The sequence below is a fragment of the Gavialis gangeticus genome, unplaced genomic scaffold (assembly GCF_001723915.1).
Source record: "Gavialis gangeticus isolate Ggan-Ray unplaced genomic scaffold, GavGan_comp1, whole genome shotgun sequence".
Lineage (NCBI taxonomy): Eukaryota > Metazoa > Chordata > Crocodylia > Gavialidae > Gavialis > Gavialis gangeticus.
The window spans coordinates 139,407,568-139,428,457 of NW_017729022.1; the positions used below are offsets into that span (position 1 = coordinate 139,407,568).

General features: G+C 42.6%; 1 protein-coding gene across 3 annotated transcripts in view; it reads right to left on the reverse strand.

Moving 5' to 3' along the window:
- Positions 1-12,243: 12,243 nt before the first annotated feature.
- TASP1 (taspase 1) overlaps positions 12,244-20,890 on the reverse strand; it is a 217,456-nt gene continuing 208,809 nt past the window's right edge. For all 3 annotated transcript variants that reach the window (XM_019516244.1, XM_019516243.1, XM_019516245.1), the window contains one exon: positions 12,244-13,203. In XM_019516244.1, coding sequence (XP_019371789.1) covers positions 13,111-13,203 — 93 coding nt within the window. In that variant the 3' untranslated portion in view covers positions 12,244-13,110. The remainder of the gene's footprint in view (positions 13,204-20,890) is intronic.

Consider the following 20,890-nt stretch of genomic DNA (forward strand, 5'->3'; position numbering starts at 1 on the left):
GGGACCTGAACCTGTTCAGCCTCCACAAGAGAAGGCTGAGGGGGGATCTAGTGGCCTGTTACAAACTAGTCAGAGGGGACCAGCAGGCACTGGGGAAGTCCCTGTTCCCCCGAGCACTACCAGGAGTGACCAGGAATAACAGTCACAAGCTGGAAGAAGGTAGATTTAGGCTAGATATCAGGAGGCACTACTTCACGGTCAGGGCGGCTAGGATCTGGCTAGATATACATGTTGCTGGGGTCGTTTGACCACAGTACTCTTTCCTGCCATGGCAGGGGGTCGGACTCGATGATCTGCTCAGGTCCCTTCCAACCCTAGAAACTATGAAACTATTAGCCACCTTTCCCTGGGGTGCCACTTCAGGAGGTTGACATGATATATTTGTCTTCTGTGGACTGCTTTGGTCCTTAACTCTTCATAATTAACAGGGCCCACTTTCCCGGTGATCTGGAATGGGCCTTGCCATTGGGTCAGTAGTTTATGTGGGTTGTCTGGCAACATTACCAGCTCCTGGTACCCCTCCTGGAATTCTCTTTCCCGTGCTTGCCTGTCATAGAACTGCTTTTGTCCGACTTGGCTTCTACCCAGGTTTTCCTGGGCAATGTTACAGGCTTTCTCCAGTCTCTCTCGAAAGTCTGACACTACTTTTGGGATACTGACCCCGTCTGGTTCCGTCTCTGTCCTGCCCTTGCAGATAACATCCATCAGCCCACAGGGTCTGTGCCTGTACATTAGTTTGAAAGGGGTGTATTGTGTACAGGTTTGTGGGGCTTCCCAACAAAGAACAACAAGAGGGGTAACATGTCTTCCCACTTGCCTGTATACATCCCCAGATCATGCTCATCAGTGTTTAGTTAAATCTTTCAACTAGAGCATCCGTCTGGGGGTGGTATACCGATGTCCTAAGCTCTGTTATCTGCAAGGTCTTAAATACTCCCTTTAATACAGTCAACATAAAGTTTCTTCCTAGGTGGGTAAGAATTTCTCACAGGATCCCCACCCATGCCACCCATTTTATCAGGGCTTCTGCAATCTTCGGTGCTGTCTCAGACTGTAGTGGTACCATCTCCAGGAACCAAGTTGCAAAGTCTACGATACCAGCACAAATTTGTATCTGGCACGGCTGCAGGAAAAGGACCCGGTGATATCTAAAGCAATTCTATCAAAGGGATGTCCTGCTAATGGTACAGGCATCAGGGTGCTTTTGGGGGCTTCATCCCTACTGTCTTCCGGCAGGCCAGGCACTTCCGGCAATGCTCCTCAATCATTTTATAAATTCCAAGTCAAAATACTTTATTAGCTAGACAGGCCTCAGTTTTCTCCTACCCCATATGCCGCCACCGCCACACCCCCCCCTCCCGGGAAGAATATGTGCCACTTGGAGTAGGGATGTCCAGCAAGGACGGAATACCAGAATCTGGGCTTGCAGCTCCCCATCCCATCTCCTTTCTACCTGGTATAAAATGCCATCTCTTACCTCAAAATGTGGGTTCTGCTCCATTAGTCGGGAGTCCAGTATATCCTCTTCTCTTTTGGCCACTCATTCTTGCAAGATGGTCTGGAAGAGTGGTTCCATGTCCTGTTCCTTTCGGAGGTTGCTGCTGCCGATCACTTGGTCCAAGTCCAGCTCCTAATGTCCTGCGTCTGTCGGCTCTCCAAAGTATATTTCACTAGAATGAGCCAGAGAATCTTCCCCTTCAGGGTTTTTCATAGCTTTGTTCACCACCTCTTGCAGGTGGGGCCAATCAATGCTGAGTAGCATGGGGTATAGTAAGGTTTCGGCTAAGCTGACTGCTATTTTTTCGGTTCATCACAGCCTAATCTTTCTTCTTTCAAAAGTAAAGGATGCCCCATGTATGCAGACCATACTCACTGCATTTTCCGGTGTGCACAGCTAGAATGGGATGAGGTCTGCTCTGACCATGGTTTGTGTGCATCGCATGTCTACTACCACCGGAATAATGGTGTCTCCTATGTGTACATCAATTAGCAATTTATTTTTCTTCCATGGCCCCTTGTGCCTTCCAAAGCTGCAGCTCATTTTCTCCTCATGAGGATAATCTAGTACAGCTTCAGAATGCAGCTTCTGGGGGCAGGCATAAGCCAGGTGTCCCTGCTCCCCACAATGGGAGCAGAGTATTTCGTGGGGTTCTCCATTGTGAAACTCCCTAATGGGGACTCTGGCCATTTCAGATTTCCTCCCTTTTTGTCCTCCTTCAGCTCTATTAAGTGCATAGCTGGCCCCACTTCTTTGCCTTTTGTAGTTATCCCCCTCTGCTTCTGCTATGACATTATCCTCTGCTAGTCTCAGAGCTTCCTCCACAGTCTTTGGCTGATGCCTCTTAACGCACTGCTGGGCACTCCCTCCTAGATCTGCTTGGAATTGTTCTAATATGATTATTCCGATGGTACATTCCTCAGGTTGCAGCCAGCGTTCTAACAAATCTCTCAGCTTTTGAGCTAACAGCTTAGGTCATAGGTCTTTCCTTCTCTTTCTTGCTTGAAATTTTTGCCTGTAGGCTTCAGGGGGGCAGCTCCAATCAGTACAAAATTGCTGCTTTCACTCTTTTATAATCTTTAGCTTTGGTTCAGGTTAAGGCTCTATAGGTGGCTTGCACCAGACCGATTAGCAAGGGCCCAATGTGAATCGCCCAGGTGGCTGGGTCCCACTTGGCCACTATAGCAGCTTCCTCAAAGGCTTCCAGAAAAGCTTCAACATCTTCAGGTGATATTTTGGGTATCCTTGTCCCCACCCCCTCGTAAGACCAGTTTCCATGCTGTGGTTCGATCTTCTCATTGAGGTCTTGCTGTCATGAAAAGAGTCGAATCCTTGCCCCTTGTGCCCTCACACGTACTAATTCCTCCATTTAAGCCTGTTGTCCCTGCAGAATCCTCATTATAAGTGGTTGTGCCTGCTGCCATTCAGTGGGGATTTGCCCCTCCATGTTCTCCATTGTCAGGGAGCATTTGGCGTGGTTTCCCAGCCAATGCACCACTTGCGGCTGGTCTGGAGGCAAGTAACAAATACTCTCTAATGGGGAGTCGCCTGTCACACCTTGAGATGTTGGAAGAGTAAGAAAATTAATTATCCCCGAGAGATAGTGAGTCATGAGATAAATGAAAATTTGTTTTATTGGGCTCCCCACATGAGTATTTACAATTACCACAGTCTGTGGCACTCCTACACTTTATTCCTCCCTTTCCTTCTCTCTTGTGTCACTTAGTAGGGGTTTTCTCCTTTGATCTGACCTCCCCTCCACTTCTTCATCTTTCAGATGTATCAGGTTTCCAGCTGCTCGTTGCAATCCCACTCTTGTCAGACCCTGAAGGCAAGTAACTTTTTCTCCTCACCTTTTCTTCTCCCAATCCCTTGCCGTGGGCTTCCTCACCCATGCAATTTGTTGTTGGGGCAAGGCTTCCAGTCACTGCATGTCTTCAGTCTTCCCACACCTCCGCTTTTCTCCCTCCATCTTGCTGCTTGCCATTTAACTCTTCCCTGGTTAAGATCCCTTCAGCAGTGATCAATGTTTTAATTACTCTTGCCCACATCCTGACTTCACTCTCTGCCCCCTCCCCAGGGTTACCCTCTCTAGTACAGTGTTCTCTTTCACCCTGTTACAGGTATAACCAATGTCCCAGGAAAGTGTTCGCTCAGATACTTCACAGGTACTTAAAAACATACAAGTATCCTACTTTTATGTCTGTAGGTTCCTAGGATAAAAGACTTTGTCCCAGGAGAAATCTAAAGTCTATTTTTACCCACACAGTAACATCAATGAGGCCACCTTACATATTCAGCTAAAGGTATACTTTCCAGAGGCTGCATTTTTAAAAATCTAACATATATATAAATAAAATATGCATCTCATGAAGACAAGGTGGGCAAATATTGAGTAAGCTGGCCTAAACAACTCCTTTAATATGGACAGTATCTCTGGAAGGCAAATATGCTTTAAATGCTGGACCTAGAAAAATATATCAGTTCTTATGGAATGATAGTCTTTTAACTGCCTTATTAACTGCATACATATTTTTCAATAAATTTGCTGGATGTCAGATAATTGTCTATTGTTATTTGCAAGTGTAACTAGGCAAGGTAAAGCCTTAATTAGTTTTAGTATGTGGTTCAGGTTCTCAGCAGCTCTCAGGTGTGTCACTTCAGAAGCTGAAAACTATGATGAATTCAGTAGTTGATACAACCCAGAGGTTTGCATCAATCAGGCCTGGGTTTATCTTACACTGAAACACTCTCAAACTGGTTAGAAACTTCTTTTGATGTCCTTACCTTGTACTGTATGATCCATTAGACCAGAAAATATCTTTTGAAATAAATCCCCTTGCCAGGTAGAACATTTCCTGTTTCTTTGCTTCTAAAGAGATATCTTGGTGAATGATAGACTCTAGTTGGTCTTGGCAATTCTGTACCCTATCAAAGTAAATAAAGTTATGTACTATAAAGCAATGATTTACCTTAGCTGAAAGGAACATTTAGAGAAACTGTTTCCTAAACTTTATTTTTGTGAATTCTTCAGATGATTCGCTTTCTCTCTGCCCGCAATAACACCTCTACTTTGACTTCTTTCCTCTGTAGGTATCTTGGTTCCCATGTTTACTTTACCTTCTGAAAAGAGTCTTTATTTCCATAGCCAGCCACATTTTACACTAACGTCCCCTGCTACTGCCAATCAATCCATCTCACTTCTACTAAGTTCTCTTGCCAATACACATTGACTGAAGAACAGAATTCCTCTTTTTCAGTGCTTTTCTGGCCTGTAAGGCATATCTATGTTTTGAGCAACATTAGAAGACATTGATAAAAGTGTCATAGTGCCAACTACTGATAATAGTGCAGCAGCAAATAACTACAGGTCCAAACTTTCGGTAGGGTAGGCAAGGACTTTGACAGCCCAGGTATGCCTCTCCCAAATAGAGGTGTGTAAGACTTTATGGCACATAGGCTATTGGCAATTCTTGGGCAAATTTCAAATAGCTCGCTATTCATTTGATTAGCTTTTGATGACCTGTTGGGAGTCATCTTAAAACAGACTGATTAGATAGATCCCTTGGTTTACCTTGCTGAGCCAGAAATATGACAACTAAAGGAAACAGAAACTCTTGTGAAACTCAAAAAATCATTCTACTTTGTATTCACCATATTTTTTACAAAGTAAATATTAACACTTGCATTGTTTAATCAGTACCTGAGCTAATAAAGTTTCACTAATTATGCACACTATTCAATTATTACTTATAATTTTATTTTTTTTTTCAATTTATTGCTTCAAAGGTAGTCTGGCCAAAAGGTATTTTTCTTCTTTCAAACTGAACATTCAAAGGTGTTTCCAAGAGTTGCAAAACTACCACCACAGTTCCCAAACTTTTGGGTACCGTGACCAAAGTTCCTAAACAAAAACTCCAGATGTTCAGCTCTCAAATGCATTTTTGCGACCTACAGTACGTAGTCCGATTTTCAGAAACATCTATTACCCAAACACATGGCAATATCAATGAGATCCTCAGGTAACTTTCACCTGTAAGTTTGTATTTTTGCACTAAAAATTAAGAGCCTTCTTGGCCAGAACAGTACAATTTGGAAATTTTGGCTCCATTCTTATTAGTGACAGCTACTCTTTGCTTTACAAGTTTATTATCATCTTTCCCTTCTTTAAGTGACTATTTTTATTTACACAATGAGGTTAAACTAAAGTTATTGTTTTAGCTGGTATTTACCCTAGCGTATATCAGCTTCTTTTCCAGATGTGTGGAAAGGCCGTTTGTGTGCCCAAAAGCTTGTCTAACAGCCCTTCTACCTATATATATTTAGTCCAATAAAAGATTTTAGCAAGCAAACCTTGTTTCTTGCATATTCCCTGGACCACTACAGTTACAATACTCTGAGCCTATCACCCTCTACCCTACACAGCTGATACACACAAGATTCCCCTTATCCTCTGAACACAACTTCCTCTCCCTTCTATTGCAAAGAAAAACTTTCCTATATTCAGGTGCAGCTTCAAGAATTGACTTCATAATGGTCATGAAAGTTGAGTTTTGTTGGAACAATAGGCACATAAACATTGTAGAACTATAGCACACTGTAAAGCAGCTTTTAGAAAATGAAAATTAAGGGTCGATTTAGAAACAATCCCTGAAAGTTAATCAATGAACTCTGTGGTTGTGAATGTCAACATAACAGTTAGTTTCATTTTCTCCATTGCCTTGTAAATACTGCTGCCAATTGCCTCTGAGAAAATATAACATGTCATTTCAAGGCAAAGTAAATGGTAGTCATCTTTTAACTGGCTTTCCTCATTGTGGTTACAGCTATGCAGCTGCTCCCCCCGCTCCTAAAGTAGCAACCACTGTGGTCATTTTTCCTTACAGTAGCTCCACGTTTGGTCACAATGAACTACCTTTGGCTTGGCTTTAGGTTTTTTGGATAGTGTAAACATGAACGCTACAATTCTTCAGAGTATGACCTAGCCAGTTTTATATTTAATCCTTCCTTCTGTTGTCAACTTTACAGCCAATGACATTTTTGTGCTGAACTCCTGCATGGCCAGACTGGGGTCTTTTATTTAGTTTGGCCTGCCTCTGGAGAAATCTAATTACACCCTTGAAAAAGTAAATACAGAAACTGTATAAGACATGGTGAGTATCAGAAAACTTGTTTTAACAATGTTAGAAAAATAAATGAAAATGACCTGGAAAACAGACATTAAGATCAACTGTAAGGTGAAAAAACAATTATCACTTTTCAACTACACAGAAAATGACTCAACTTGTGTCACTACCAACACGTAATTATAAATATGTGCTCTGTTTCCTAGACATAAATATGAGATATTCAAGATCTGAGATATAACAAATGCATGAGATAGTCAAGAATCACAATCTTTGGAAATAACATTGGTTCCAAAATACTTTAAGAAACGGGCTCCAGTGTACCAAGGTATCAAAACAAAGAGTCACATTTTAAAATACGTTATGGAATCCATGCCAGCAGAATTTAGTCATCCACAATGGGGTTACGGTAAGCCAGTGAGCAGTGATACACCACAGAAAAATTTTCTATAGCAACACCTTCATTTTTTAGCTTCCATGTGAAAAAAGTGTTATGATAATAAAGGGAACATCTAACCATAAGAAAATGTCTGTATGCTTTTAACAGATACAGAGTGAACCTGTTTGATGGACTTCCCTGTTTCAGGGAAATAACATTTATACATGTCTGTGCTTCTCAAAATTGCCTGAGACAGTTAAGTTTACGCAGCTTTGCCTTCTACCTGCCCCTTCCTTCCTCCTTGTTCCAGCCCTGTTTTTATTATTTTGTAATGATTTCTGCCAATTAAAGAAAAAGACTTGGATCTGTTTAAACCAGAAAAGCAAAAATGCAAAACTCCATCCTGAGGAGACCAGGCTGGATAGCTGAATAGGGTACAGGAAAGGATTATGTTGTCTCAAGGATCTCTTTAAACTGAGCACTTTTAAATTTAAAATGTATTGATGCATTGTTAAAGCCAAGCGTACAAAAGGAACCTATTGTGTACATTCATTACCAGTCTGTCAATCTCCAGGGAAGGGCAGGACTTCCAGGACCCCTCGGCCAGAGCCAGGAAGAGAGGGCAGAGGCCTGCCATGCTCCACTGAAAAAATGGCACCCAGTGCTGCACTCAAACTGTAAAAATCGGGGGCAGCCACCCCAGCAGTTTTTCCTAATGCTGAGCCTGAAACGAGCCTGAAATGATCTTCTAGGAGTTTGAGACCATTACTCCTACTTTTCCCCCAGGGTCCCCTGGTGAACAGTTGCTCACCGAGCCCTAGATGTACGCTTCTGACGTAGCGGTAAGCTGCTACCGAGTCCCGTCTCAGCCTTCTTTTTCAGGCTGAAGAGTCCTAGGTTCCTCAGCCTTTCCTCATATGGCTTGCTGTGCAAGTCTCTGATCATATGGGTAGCCCTCCTCTGGACTCTCTCAAGCTTTACCAAGCCCTTGTTAAGGTGTGGAGCCCAGAACTGGACGCAGTACTCCAGCTGCGGTCTCACCGGTGTTGCGTAGAGCCAAGTAGAGCAGGAGAATCACTTCTTTGCAATGGTTTTGCTGCTTTGGCTGGAGATGCATCAATTGATGCATGCCAGGATATTGTTGGCCCTGCTGGCTACAGCATCACACTGCCGACTCATGTTCGTACTGTGGTCAATTATTACCCCCAGGTCTGTGGTGGCAAGTGATGGGGGATCTTCAGTCCTGCTGTCTGATGAGAGGCAGCAGTTGCACAAGCACCCATGTCATGAGTTTTACCTGTCAGCAGCTAGGGGTGCAGGGCCCCAGAACCCCCCTGCACCCATCTCCCTGACAGCTGGCAGGCTTTGTGGCTGCAGCAAGACCTAGCAGCCAGGCCTGCAGTAGTTCCCTCCCCACCCCCGTGACCCAAGATGGACGCAGTTGCACAAGCACCCACGACATGAGTTTTGCCTGTCAGCAGGTAGAGGTGCAGGGCCCCAGAACCCAGAAGCCCTACACCTATCTCCTTGACAACCAGCAGGTTTCATGGCCCCAGCAGGGGCTAGCAGGCCTGCAGCTTTCACCCTGCTGCACCTTAACACACACCATGTCACCCATGTCACAAGTTTTGTTTGTCTGCAGCTTGAGGTACAGTTTCCCCCAAGACCCTGCACCTCTCTCCTTGAAACGTGGCAGGTTTCGTGGCCTCAGCAGGGCCTACCATTCCTGCAAGTTTAATCCAAATCAGGCCAGAAATGACAAAGTTTTAGGCTGTTTTGACCTTCCACCTTATATCCTATGGGCATTGAAACAGTTTTGCCGTTTCAATGGAACGGAACAGAACAATTGTTTCGAGTCAAAACAAAATTCGAAACAGAATGCTGTTCTGTCGAAACGCTGATCAAAACAGAACACTGCCATTTCGCACAGCTCTACTGCCAAGTACTATTTAGATCAACACAGCTATACCTGAGAGAACAGAATACCCATTAACTTTTAGTGTACTATTAGTACAACTGCACTATTTAAAACATTACTGCACTATTAATACAACTGATAGCTGAATAGTAGAATGAGTACCAAAGCAGTTATTCATCTTTTTGGCATAAAAAGTGATTTAGAAAACATTTTAAACATGCAATTCAAAATATGGATAGAAGCAAACGTACCCTATATGAGCTGGATTTGTAATGGAATTAATGTACTGAGTTTTTGTAAGGGCTTTTAGAAGAAGGCTGTGCTGGCTTAATTCATATACACTTAGAGGGACTGTTAAACCACTGCAAAACACCGTGTGTACATTTATTTCCATCTTGTTTCAGTTTAGGTTAAGCCTGCAAAGAGCAGATTTAGTTTAAGTCAGTTCCTTACAGGCTTTAGCTAAAACTAAAATCAGAGCATCCACACAATATTAGGCTCCTGTTTTGCTCAAGTTTGTCTACAGGTATCTATTTAGTTAAAACTTGTACCATGCCACAGCACAGCAGTGTTTGCAGAGTTACCAGTGTAAATGAATTCATGCAACATCCCTACACAATACAACAATATTACAAAATTCTAATAGCAAAGGTTTATCAAGAAATAAGAACTACCCTGGCACCAAACTGTCTGCTAGAAAATAGCCTGAAGGAGCATAAATGTGTGTCTGAAGAGTATAAATCATCAGTTTCCAAATTGTTTGTATTTACATGCATTTCATCTGGTTGCCTCTCCTTTTTAATTGTAACCATCTATTGCTGTCATGTGTATAATTTTTTCCTGGACAATACCAATTAACGCCTGGAGCCACAATTACTCATGGGGTATGAGACTTTGTGGCTCACTTTGTTGCAATCCATGTCTGTCTTCAACGCTTATCTTTGATAATCCCTTGTGTCTAAAGTAAAATTGGTACCAGTATAAGGCCCTCAATTAAGTCCCTGGGGGTGGAAGCAGGATAAGCAGAATTGTCACAACATCCCTACTGCCAAGATGTAAATTCATACATGTTCTTTAAACTATACCCAAAGGTAACAAAATCACTGGGTGACACAGACATTTTCCATTGTCCCAAGTCAGGATGCAGTAGGATAAGGCCCCCAAAGCTCCAGACGTGCCAGACTGGGTTAGCTGGAGAGCACACGCAGCTCTGGCCTGCCTGCACTTTTCTTCTATAAAACAAACATGTTTTTGAAGAGCCACAGATGGCTCTTCAAAAAAGCATCACAACTTTTTACCACTTCTTATCATGGCCACAATTTTGGGCATGTGTGACATGACAATGGGCGTGAACTTAGTGCTGCCATAAAACTTCTTAATGGGAGCACAAAGTTGATATCTGTTTGCAGCCTCAAAGCAGAGATCCTAAACTATGAGGAAGCAGAGATGCCAACAGGCAACTGATGTCCATAGAAATCAAAAAAGAACTCCAAAAATGAGTTTTCCGTTCATTTCCTACTTGATTTGCCATTTCAGGCTACATTAAACAGAAAAAATTTTTAGCTGCCAACACATGGAAAAAAAAAAATCACATGCTGGAATCCAAATGCTTAGTCGTCCTTTACTCCACAATAAGGAAAGAAACAGGGCAGAGAAAGGATAGAAGGCATGAGGGGTACTAAACAATCAACCTAAGCATTACACAAATGTATTTTCTGTGACAGAGTTCAAGCAAGAAACTTTTGCAAGGTTATCTAGACACATGTATGAGTTTCTATACACCACAAGTTTTCAGAAAGACTCATTCTGAAAATGCTTTCTTGAAATCCGCAATGGAAAGAAAAGGTGCAAATGCAAAGAACAGTTCCCGTGGTTATAGAAAATAAGCTTCAGAGTAGGCACCTAAAATCATGACAACTTTGAAAACCAGAACCTAAGAAAACATCAGAAGTTTCTTAATTTCTTTCTTTTATTATTAGCAAATTATTTTAATATTATAATTTAATATTAGCAAATCATTTTTATAGTGTAGAGAACAGCAGCTTCAAAGTAACAGTTCATTTCCCAATAATTAAGGCTTGCAATCTCAGTTGGTGTAAAGCCAACATAGCTCCATTCACTTCTGCAGAGCTGTACCTATTTGCACCAGCCAAAAACCTGGCCCAACACATTTCAAAACAAACCTTTTTTATCCCCGTGCATTTGCCTTTCTGTTTCTATAACCAGTGTCATTCAAATGCTTCCTATCTACCATTTCTATATTGCATCTCTACATTATCGAATTTCCATACAAAAAACGTTAGCAAGACCATAGGAAAAGAAACTCCTTAAAACAAAAATAAGTCTCAAATTCTCTAGAGCTGGACAGCATTGTATGGCTTGGAGCAAGTACAATTTTTATCAAGGTAATATGTTTACTATTTTAAAATCACTAAAAGCTGTAGATAAACCATAAATCTAGATTACTATTTTGGACTGAGGCTAACCAATTTCCATAAAAAAGCAGAGGTACGTGCAGACTCCAAACTTCTGGGAACTGACACCCATTTATCTGCTACTCCAAATTACATTGATAGATTCTGATCCATTTACTAACAGGGTATTGTCCCTTTATATCCAAGCCTGCACATTTGTCATAATGGGGGAAGGAAAGATCAGTAACTTTACTTTCAAAATGAACTCAGGCCATTAAAAAAAATTATTAAAAATGGCTTTTCCATGAGACATTGATACCATAATCAAGGCAACTGTTTAATCAGAATCAAGTACATCTCTCATAAGCAGGCACAACACTACAAAAGAGACAAGAACACTGCCAGATACAGTCTTTGTAGCCCAAATATCAGTTAACCCAATACTTCTGGAAAATGGTAAAATGGCAGATGCTTGCTGTTACCAAACTGGTTTAGGAAGAAGAAAAAGAACCACCTTAATTTCTCTGTGGCCTCTCTTCACAACACTGAACAAAAGCTGTCATTATAAAAATATCTATATTGCTGCCATTAATAAAAAGAAGGGCACTGAACGGATGTTTATACTTAAGAACTCACCTTCAGACCTCAAGTGGTTTGCTAAAGTATCAGATCTGATGGAAACAAACCATTACATCAGCTTATATTTATGAGGCAGACAAGGACTCCGTAGTTATATGGTCCAGTGTTTTAGATATAGCAAGTAGGAACCTACAGTAAATTTATATGTACAGTACATACATATTACACACGATACAAATACCCATGCTGAGCTTGAACACTGAGCAATTCATGTTCCCAGAAGAAAGGTAATATCAGGTATCTCGTCATCAATTCAATACACATTGCACTTAGCATCCAGTAATAAGTTTGTTTATTTCTGTACCTCTCTCTTAAAAATAGATTAAACAGAAACAAAGAATAATATTGAATCTTTCCATAAACTTTGTCTTCTTATTTACATTGTAATATTCCATTATACACAAAGTAAGACAGCATTACCATACATTATCTTTATATAGCTCTTTGTAATACATACAGCTTGAAGCTATTAACATCTTAGCTTAGCTCATCCTGGGAAGAGAGATACAACCAATATTATAAGACTTTAAAATTATTCTGACCATAATCCTGCTCTTGTTTGGTTCACTGAAACCACTGTTCATCAAAAAAAAATGCCCATACTTGAGTCAGAGGGGAAAGGGGAGACAGAGAGAGGGAGGGAGACAGGAAAACAAACAAAAAAACAATGTTTAAGTTACCACTGGAGTCACTTAAATCATTAAGAAATGTGGAAACCCATCATGACTTTTGCATTAAGATACATCTCACTTAAAGATCTGTTTCTATCTAATTCAGAACATGGATGAGAGTTGTTGCAACTTCGTTAAATCAGATTTTTCTGAACTTTTAGGACATTTGTTTTTATGCTCAAAGCAATGTAAGTAAATGTAACATTAATTATACACAGTCTTTGCACAACTGGGAAGAGTTCCTATTTTATTGGGAGAAAAAATAAGCATGCATGTACACCCACCCACTCGCACAGAGTGAGAACATGAACTACAGCAGCACTTGTCTCAATTTATGGTGCACATGGCTGCAATAAGGAGTATAACATGAGAGTAAAATTCCCCAACATCTGGTAAAACAGAAAAAAGAGCTTATTGTACAAAATGCCGTTCACATTCTTTACAATGAGGTGATGAGTCAGCTGTTCAGTTTGCTGGGCTCTCCAGGCGGCAAACCCCTCCCTCAATTGCCACGGACTGTCCGGCCACAGCTCCAGGAGGAAGTCTTGAAATGTGAGTCTGTGGAGAAGTTGTGAGAACATGAGCAATATAGAAAAACAGGTAAAATGACATTGAATGCAACTATCTTAAACCCACTGAACAATCAGGTGGTTCAGTTATGAATGTACGTATGAAAATTAAAGCAACTGGACAGGACCCACGCTCAATATTTTGTGCACTAATGCTAAGGATACAAAGAGGCAGGTTGCAATAAAGCAACACAATAAACAGTGTATAGAAAGAAGGTAAATTGGATTCCACAGTTTAACTTTATATATGCAAAGAGAAACTAAGTAAAATTGAAAGAGAAGTTTACAGTAGAAAAGAAGATGCATCCTTGCATAACAACTCAAACATGTGGAACTCCATTTCTACAGGACACCCTGAAAGTCAAGAGGCTTGAACAATTCATAAAAAGGTTCAGAAATGTATACAGAAATATACATTACTTCTACTTTAGATGGGATAAAATATCTCTGGGAAGCAAACTCACACATCAGATCATAAACCAATACTAATCCATGATGGAGTGAGGAAGAAACTTAAACTTTTAATATACAGATTACTTATTTTCAACTGTGGAGAAGTAGGGATTTCTCTAAAATGGCAGGTACTAGGCATTGTCAAGACAAGATATGGGTGGAGTGTCCACTACGGTTGTGCAAAGCTTCAGTCACTGATTCAATTCAGCGAAGATTTCGCCCTTTTTGGCGGCTGAATCTCCGAATTTGAATCAAATTGGAACCCTCCAAATTGATTAGGAGAGATTCGATGATTCAGACACAGACACAGTTTTAAATGTTTTTTCTACATACCTCAAGGTACCAAGCGGCTCATGACCACCAAGATGCCGCACATCCCATGGGAGTGTGGGGGGGTCCCCAACTCACTTGGCAGCAGACCTGGAAGTGGACCACAAGCACTTCCAGTCCAATTCCAGGTCTGCCACAGAGCACACGGGGAACCCCATGCTGCTGCCCCGCCCCCCCGCTTGGTGACTGGTGCTTCCTGGGTCTGAGGGCCAATCGGGGTCCCCCCGTGGCCAATCACTGAGCTGGGGGGTGGGGGCAGAGGGGGTCCCCCATTCACTCAGCAGCAGACCCAGAAGTACTTCGAGTCCACTTCTGGGTTCACTGTCAAGCATGTGGGGGCCCCCCGCGCTCCTGTGGGATGGTCCGTCTGCCCCAGTATTGCAGCGTTCACGAGCCGCACCTGGTACCTCAAGGTATGTAGAAAAAACATTTAAAGCTGTGTCACTTTAATTGATAATTCTCCGAATCACCGTCAACTCTTTAGATTCAGATTCAGGTGAATCAAATCAGGACAGTGATCCGAATCAATTAATAGAATCACTGTCCCTGATTTGCACTGAATCTGTATCCAAATCAAATATGGCCGTTTTGCACACCCCTAGTGTCCAATGGCATTTCTTAGGTTTCTATTAAGTCACATGTACCTTTTCCAAAGGGAAAGCAGTTAGACTGCAAAACGGTTTGTTTTTTTCCCTCTGCTCTCTTCCCCCTCCCCTCTCTATGTTACCTCTCTGCTTTACCTTTTGTCTTTCTAATTTCTATTTATTTACATTCTCACTGACATCCTGTTATGCTTTTAGCTTCTCTCATTCCTTGGAGTCTCAGAACAGCAGAGGTTCCCTATGCCCAAAGAAGGAGGACTGAACCCAAAAGCTTGCTAACAACTTTTTTCCAACTTCTCGGTCTAAAAAAAAGACATCACATCTACCCAAAGAACCTTGTCTGCCTATGTCCTTAGACCAAAATGACTACAACCAAAAACCTAGCAACATGGAAGATATTGTTAAGCATTATATTCCAGGGCACATCTCACTCTATTCTGTACAGTAAGTAGGTAAGCAAGGGACTTCGCTTCAGTGTATTTTTTTTCATTATTTTAGCTTTCAGGTTGTCATACAAATCAATAATAAAAATCTTACAACCTGACACACCCAAATCTTCACTATGAAGATCATCCAATATCATTCATCTTTTTTTATTTAGATTTTATATTTCACACTGCTGGTAACAATAGCTTAATGTAAAGTTCATTCCCCATCCCCTACCGCCTTTCTCCATATTTAGTAAGAGCTTTTTTTTTTTTTTTTAATTCTAGCAGGTTTGTTATGTGCAGTCTCCTCCTTATTAGAAGTTATAGATGTTTAAGTTTTGAAGGTAAAGATTTTAGCATATTGTGAGAATGTTCCACACACTTCACCATGGTTTCTATATGTAACATTATTGTATCATATTGCAGAATCAACATATGTTTTAATCCACATGGTGTTGATTCTGCAAAATAATAATGATGGACATGGAAATAATGGTGGTTTCCATGTAGGACCAGATGGCTAAAGCAGCTCTTGATCTACTGGGGGAGGGAGTCGCAAGCAGCTTCCCACAACCTCTCTGTTTCCTAACTCCCACAGCTGCTGGTTTGGATCTTGGTGCAACTTAAAAAGCCTCAGAGTTGCTTTTTGCTGCACTGGGTCATAACAGTACTCACAGGGCCCTTTTAGTAGGGTAAAAGAACTGCACCAGAAAGTTGCTCTATGTTCTAGCCATGCCTTGGACTACCTCATATATAAGAAGTTGGGGAAGAAGAGAAGCAGAACAGGTAACACCACTCAGATCCCTCAGCTGTACTCTTAGAAGAGCTTTAAATCCTTTAAGTGCCAGGACAAATATTAGGGCTGTAGTGCTCATGTAACAACATCATCTGTAGTATGTATTCAAGCAGCACAGACCAAAACACTAGAAACGCAAAGTCCTCCTTCTCCATATGTTCAAATCAAAAGTTCATCACCTGCTTCTGGAAAGTGCATTATCCATAATAGTTAGACTGATAAAATAGATTCAGTCAACTGAATCTCTTGGGTAGATATACCTTGCAATACATAAAGCAGTTGGCACAAAATAATGATTATTCCTTTCCCCCCCCCAGTAGTTTCATTATAAAGCACTAAAGTACATTTACTTTTCAGTTGCACTTTCAATGTTATACACTTGATCCTATACATTTTTAAGTGCTGCATTCCCCAAGCCCAATGGAGGCCACAAGTTGATGTAGATGATTTATAACAGTGGTCTCCAACCTTTTTAAGTAGGAGATCACCTTTGGTATTTAAAAGCAACCCACAATCTACCATGAGCCCCCACTTCCCTGCCCAGCAGGTAAGTTTTTGGGGGGTTTTTTGGGTGGGAGGGGGAGGGAGCGCAGATTGAGGCAGAGGGAGAAAAAATTATTTGGGAGTGTGCCTCCCCAGCAGGTAAGTCCCACCTGGCCAGGGTCCCACTCAAGTTACCCTGCTCCTGCCTCAGCAGCACTGTCCCTCACCTCAGGGGCCTTCATGTAGCCCCTGCCCCTTCCCTCCCTCAGAGATTGACCTGCACACACATGCATGTACACGGGCACTCAGCCCCCCACCCCAGCCTTGGATCAACTCCAAGAGGCTCCAAGATTTACCGCAAAAGGCTCTGAGATCTACAGGTGGATCAAGATCCACTGGTTGGTGATCACTGATTTACAAGATTGGTTATGTTTCTTCATAGAACCACTGTTTTAATCAGAAAGAAATGTCACTTTCTAAAATGGAATCACTCATAATTGTTCCACTGCCACGATCAGGCTGGAGTGAGTGAGCCTAGCCTGTGCTGCTATGAACTCATTCCCACCTAGAATCCCATTAACAGTCACAGATTTAAGGACTGCACAATGTAATGCACTTTAAGACTGTTGTGAAAGTTGAATGTAAAAGATAAACCTAGCAGAACATGAATACGCAACAAGGCTGAGTACAGACAGTTAAAATGCCTAAGGCAGAATTGATTCAATCTATTCAGCTTTCTCTAAGCTATATACATTGAACCATTAAGGAACAGAATACATGTTCACTCATCAGTTAGCCAAGAAGGCAAATGCCTGCACTGGCCAAGGCCAGAAGTCAGGGGCTCTCACACACAACCCCCAGCTCTGCCAGGCTGCAAATGCCCCAGCCCCTCTTCCTCGTTAGTCCCCCGCCTGTCAGTTGAGGAGGAGAGGTAGGGGGTGTGGAATGGACCCCTGCTCCAGCCCCCCAGCTAGGGTCTGCACAGTGGAGGGGGAGAGGAAGAAGGCTGACAGGAGGGGTGGTCGTGAGGGGGCAGGGCTGTGGCATTTGCAGCCCAATGGAGAGCCACACTCCAGGGAAGAAAGCCCCCACCTCTGGGGCTTTCTCCCCCACCTGCTGTGCAGGCCCCAGCTGGGGGGTCAGGACCAGAGCAGGGGTCCATCCCACCACACCTGATAGGCAGGCGCTGGCAAGAGGGTGGTGCTGGAACATTTGCAGCTCAGAGCTGCATTGTGGAGGAGAGAAAGTCCCAACCTCGAGGGGCTTCCTCCCACCGTGCATACCTGGGCTGAAGGGAGCTGGGGCAGGTATGAGGGTCCGTTCCCCCTTTGCCCACCTCCATGCTACCACTGGCAGGGCTGGGGAGGGTGACTCAGCTCTGTGACAGCTGCGGATGGGGCCACCCGGCTGGGCTGCAGTAAAGAAGCTGGGGTGGACACTAGCCTGCTCAGCCTGGTGGGGGGAAATAGTGGGTGCTGCAATGCATCCTGGGATGCCAGGGGATTGAGACCTAACTTGTATCAGGAGGGTATCTGGGATATAAAAGTTTAATAGATTGTTTAACCTAGATCAGTTAGGTCTGGTACTACATCCATCCAGGCGTACCTTAAACCAGTTTTGGTCATTTTGAAACTCGTCTGTGTGCACTGAACTTCTGTATTGTTAAAGGTTTACACCAGTTTCCAATCACTTATACCAGTTTATGTGTAATGTCTGTGCCTAGCCCAATTGAGCAGAACATTATTTAAAGCCTAAACCACAGGTCACTTATGCTGTAGAAATTTTATTTTTCAGAGGAACACCCTTTTTAAATCCCTCCCACGATAAAACTATCCTGCTGTCTGCTGTTAGGTGGTCTCCTTTTCAGTTGATTTATAAAATCAAATATAATTGAAAACATTTTAAAAGTTTTCATTTTTCTAGCAAAACTGTGAACCCGGGTCCTCCTGCTTGATATATGAACATCTTTCTAATTTTAGAACAATTTTGGTCACAATCATGATTTACCACTTCAAGTGAAGGTTCCCTTCAAATCTTCTATGGTTCCCCTCAAATGCAGCTGACAATTTCTGGAGCTGTTATTTCATAAGCTAACCTTCCATTTGTTTAACATTTTTGAGACAGTCTGGTAGATACTGGTTTGCAAAAATCGTTTTGTGAGACCATGAAAACTTCTAAACACAATGCTGGATGGAGCGATGGCGTAAAATTCATTTCCCTCAAAAGTCCGCACTAATATTTTTCACTTAATGGAAACATTCCACTGAGCACTTGATATGATGCCACAGCCAGTGCCACTCCATGCTCTATTTTGAGTCACCCATCAGTTTGGCAGAGTATGCTAGTGAATCCAACTAACAGCACAGCATAAGCTGTCGAAGCCCACAGATTCTGAAAAAATAACACAAATACCCATTACTTAAAACAGAAGAACAGAATGTCTGTGTCCATACAGTAATGCCACAGCCCTCTAGATGGCACACTCAAGCATGCTACACCACACCCTCTGGGCTGCATCCTAAACTGGAAGCAATGGAGCTGCCTCTGTATGGCACCTGTGGGAGGGCTTACAACTACTGCTGAAAGACCATGACAATTAAACCATCCCTAAGTTAAATTAGTATGTGTGTGCCACTGTGACAACACAGCATGCTTGAAGGCACCATCACCAGGAAGCAGTAGCCTAACTAGAGGTAGGCAACCAGGGCACCAGCCCCAGTCACCACTGCTACCCAGGGCTTAAGTAACTGCTTATTATGCTTCTGTTGGGAAGGAAAAGTTTACAGTGTAAACACAGACTATGCTTACCACTAGACATAACCCACAATTTCTTTGGCCTAAATGGATATTGAATTTGATCACTTTTAGAACACTGACCCTATGAATCTTGCCTTCCTTTCTGTAGATGGGTAACTGCAACAGAAGGGATGAAGAGTATTCCACATTGGACTTGCCTCTAAGCTTAGTGGTTGGGCATTGTCCTTGGAGAATGGAAGTGGATTTGAACCCAGTTCTCCCATTTCCTTGACAAGTACTCTAGCCACTAGATTAGTATTCAAAAATAGTATATCCACTAAGTGGGCACCTCCTCTTCTAGCTCCTTTGAGTGTAAGTGGCTGAGAGAAGAACCACCACCTCCCAAAGGAGTGAGCCAACTCGGCATTTCCATAAAGGACAACTTTACTGACTAAGGCTGGGTAGTGGCCTTTAACTGCAAATCCCAGACTCATACAAATCCCAGGTGCCTAACTCTGGGCTCCAAGTGGGGCATTTCATGCAAGAAAAGGATGCAATTTCATACATTCCCCTCTCTTTAACATTTCTTAATTTACTGGGTTAGGTGTTTCCCTCACTGAGTCTCATTCCTGAGTGCCTACACCAGCTTTATGATTCCACTCTGAGCTTGGTGCCTGTATTTTTGTGGTGTGACACAGAGTTTCTCCATTCCTAAGCATTTCTAACCAAGACTATCTAACCAAGATTTTTCAGAGTACTAATCCTTTTACCAACAAATTACTGAGATGTTTCCAGAGCCCAAAATCAGAGAGATGCTGAGAAAGTACTGCCCTAAGTTCAAGATTTTTACCATCCATTTTTTCTTCTTTTACAAAAGCATAGCCAGGCAGTATTACTATCTAAGGTAATACAATGTTGTGCCAATAAGCTTAAATATAGCTATATCAGAGAGTTGCATTTTGGCTCACTGGTGCAGCAATAGGAACTGCTTTAGTATCTTAATACTTAGCCAAACCCACAGTTGAGTATGTTATGGCTCAAAGAAGGGAAAGCTGCTAGAATTTCTAACTTAAGACAAGAATTTACCCCCAAATCTTTCACTTGTTCTCAGATATCAGAACCCCATCTTTAACAAACCCCTATGAACAAAGTATTTAAGTGTGCACCCCAACTTTCATTCCCAGACATCTGCTGGGAAGAGCAGTCAGCCAGGTCTGACCGCTCGCAGAGGTTCCTAGCCGAGATACAGGATCTCCATCTAACCCAGGAGATGCACAGCCCCACCAGGGAGACGCCTTGTTGGACCTGGTCCTGGCCACGGGTGACAACCTGGTGAGGGGTCTGCAGATGCTCGACCACCTGGGCAACAGCAATCATCGCCTGCTGGAATTCACCATCTAGCACAAGGTGGCAAAGGCCTGCAGCAAGGCAGCAGCACTGAACTTCAGGAGGGTGGACTTCAATGAGGTAAGGAGAATAGTCAGGGAGGCACTGAGGTCCTGGAGGGGAGAGGAATCAGGTGTCCAACAAGAGTGGTCATTCCTTAAGGAGATGATCCTCCAGGCCCAAAGGGAGGTAATCCCAACATGGATCAAAGGGGTCAAGAGGGCACAAAAGCCCCCATGGCTCACCAAAAGCATACGGGAATGTCTCCTAGCTAAAAGGGAGGCATACACCCAATGGAAGGGAGGCCATCACCAGGGAGGACTATACCTCAGTTGCTCTGGGCTGCAGGGGGGTGGTCAGGAAGGCAAAGGTAGAGATGAAACTGGAACTAGCTACCCGGATCAAGGACAACAAGAAGTTTATTTTTAAATACATAGGGGGTAAAAAGAAGGTACCAGGTAA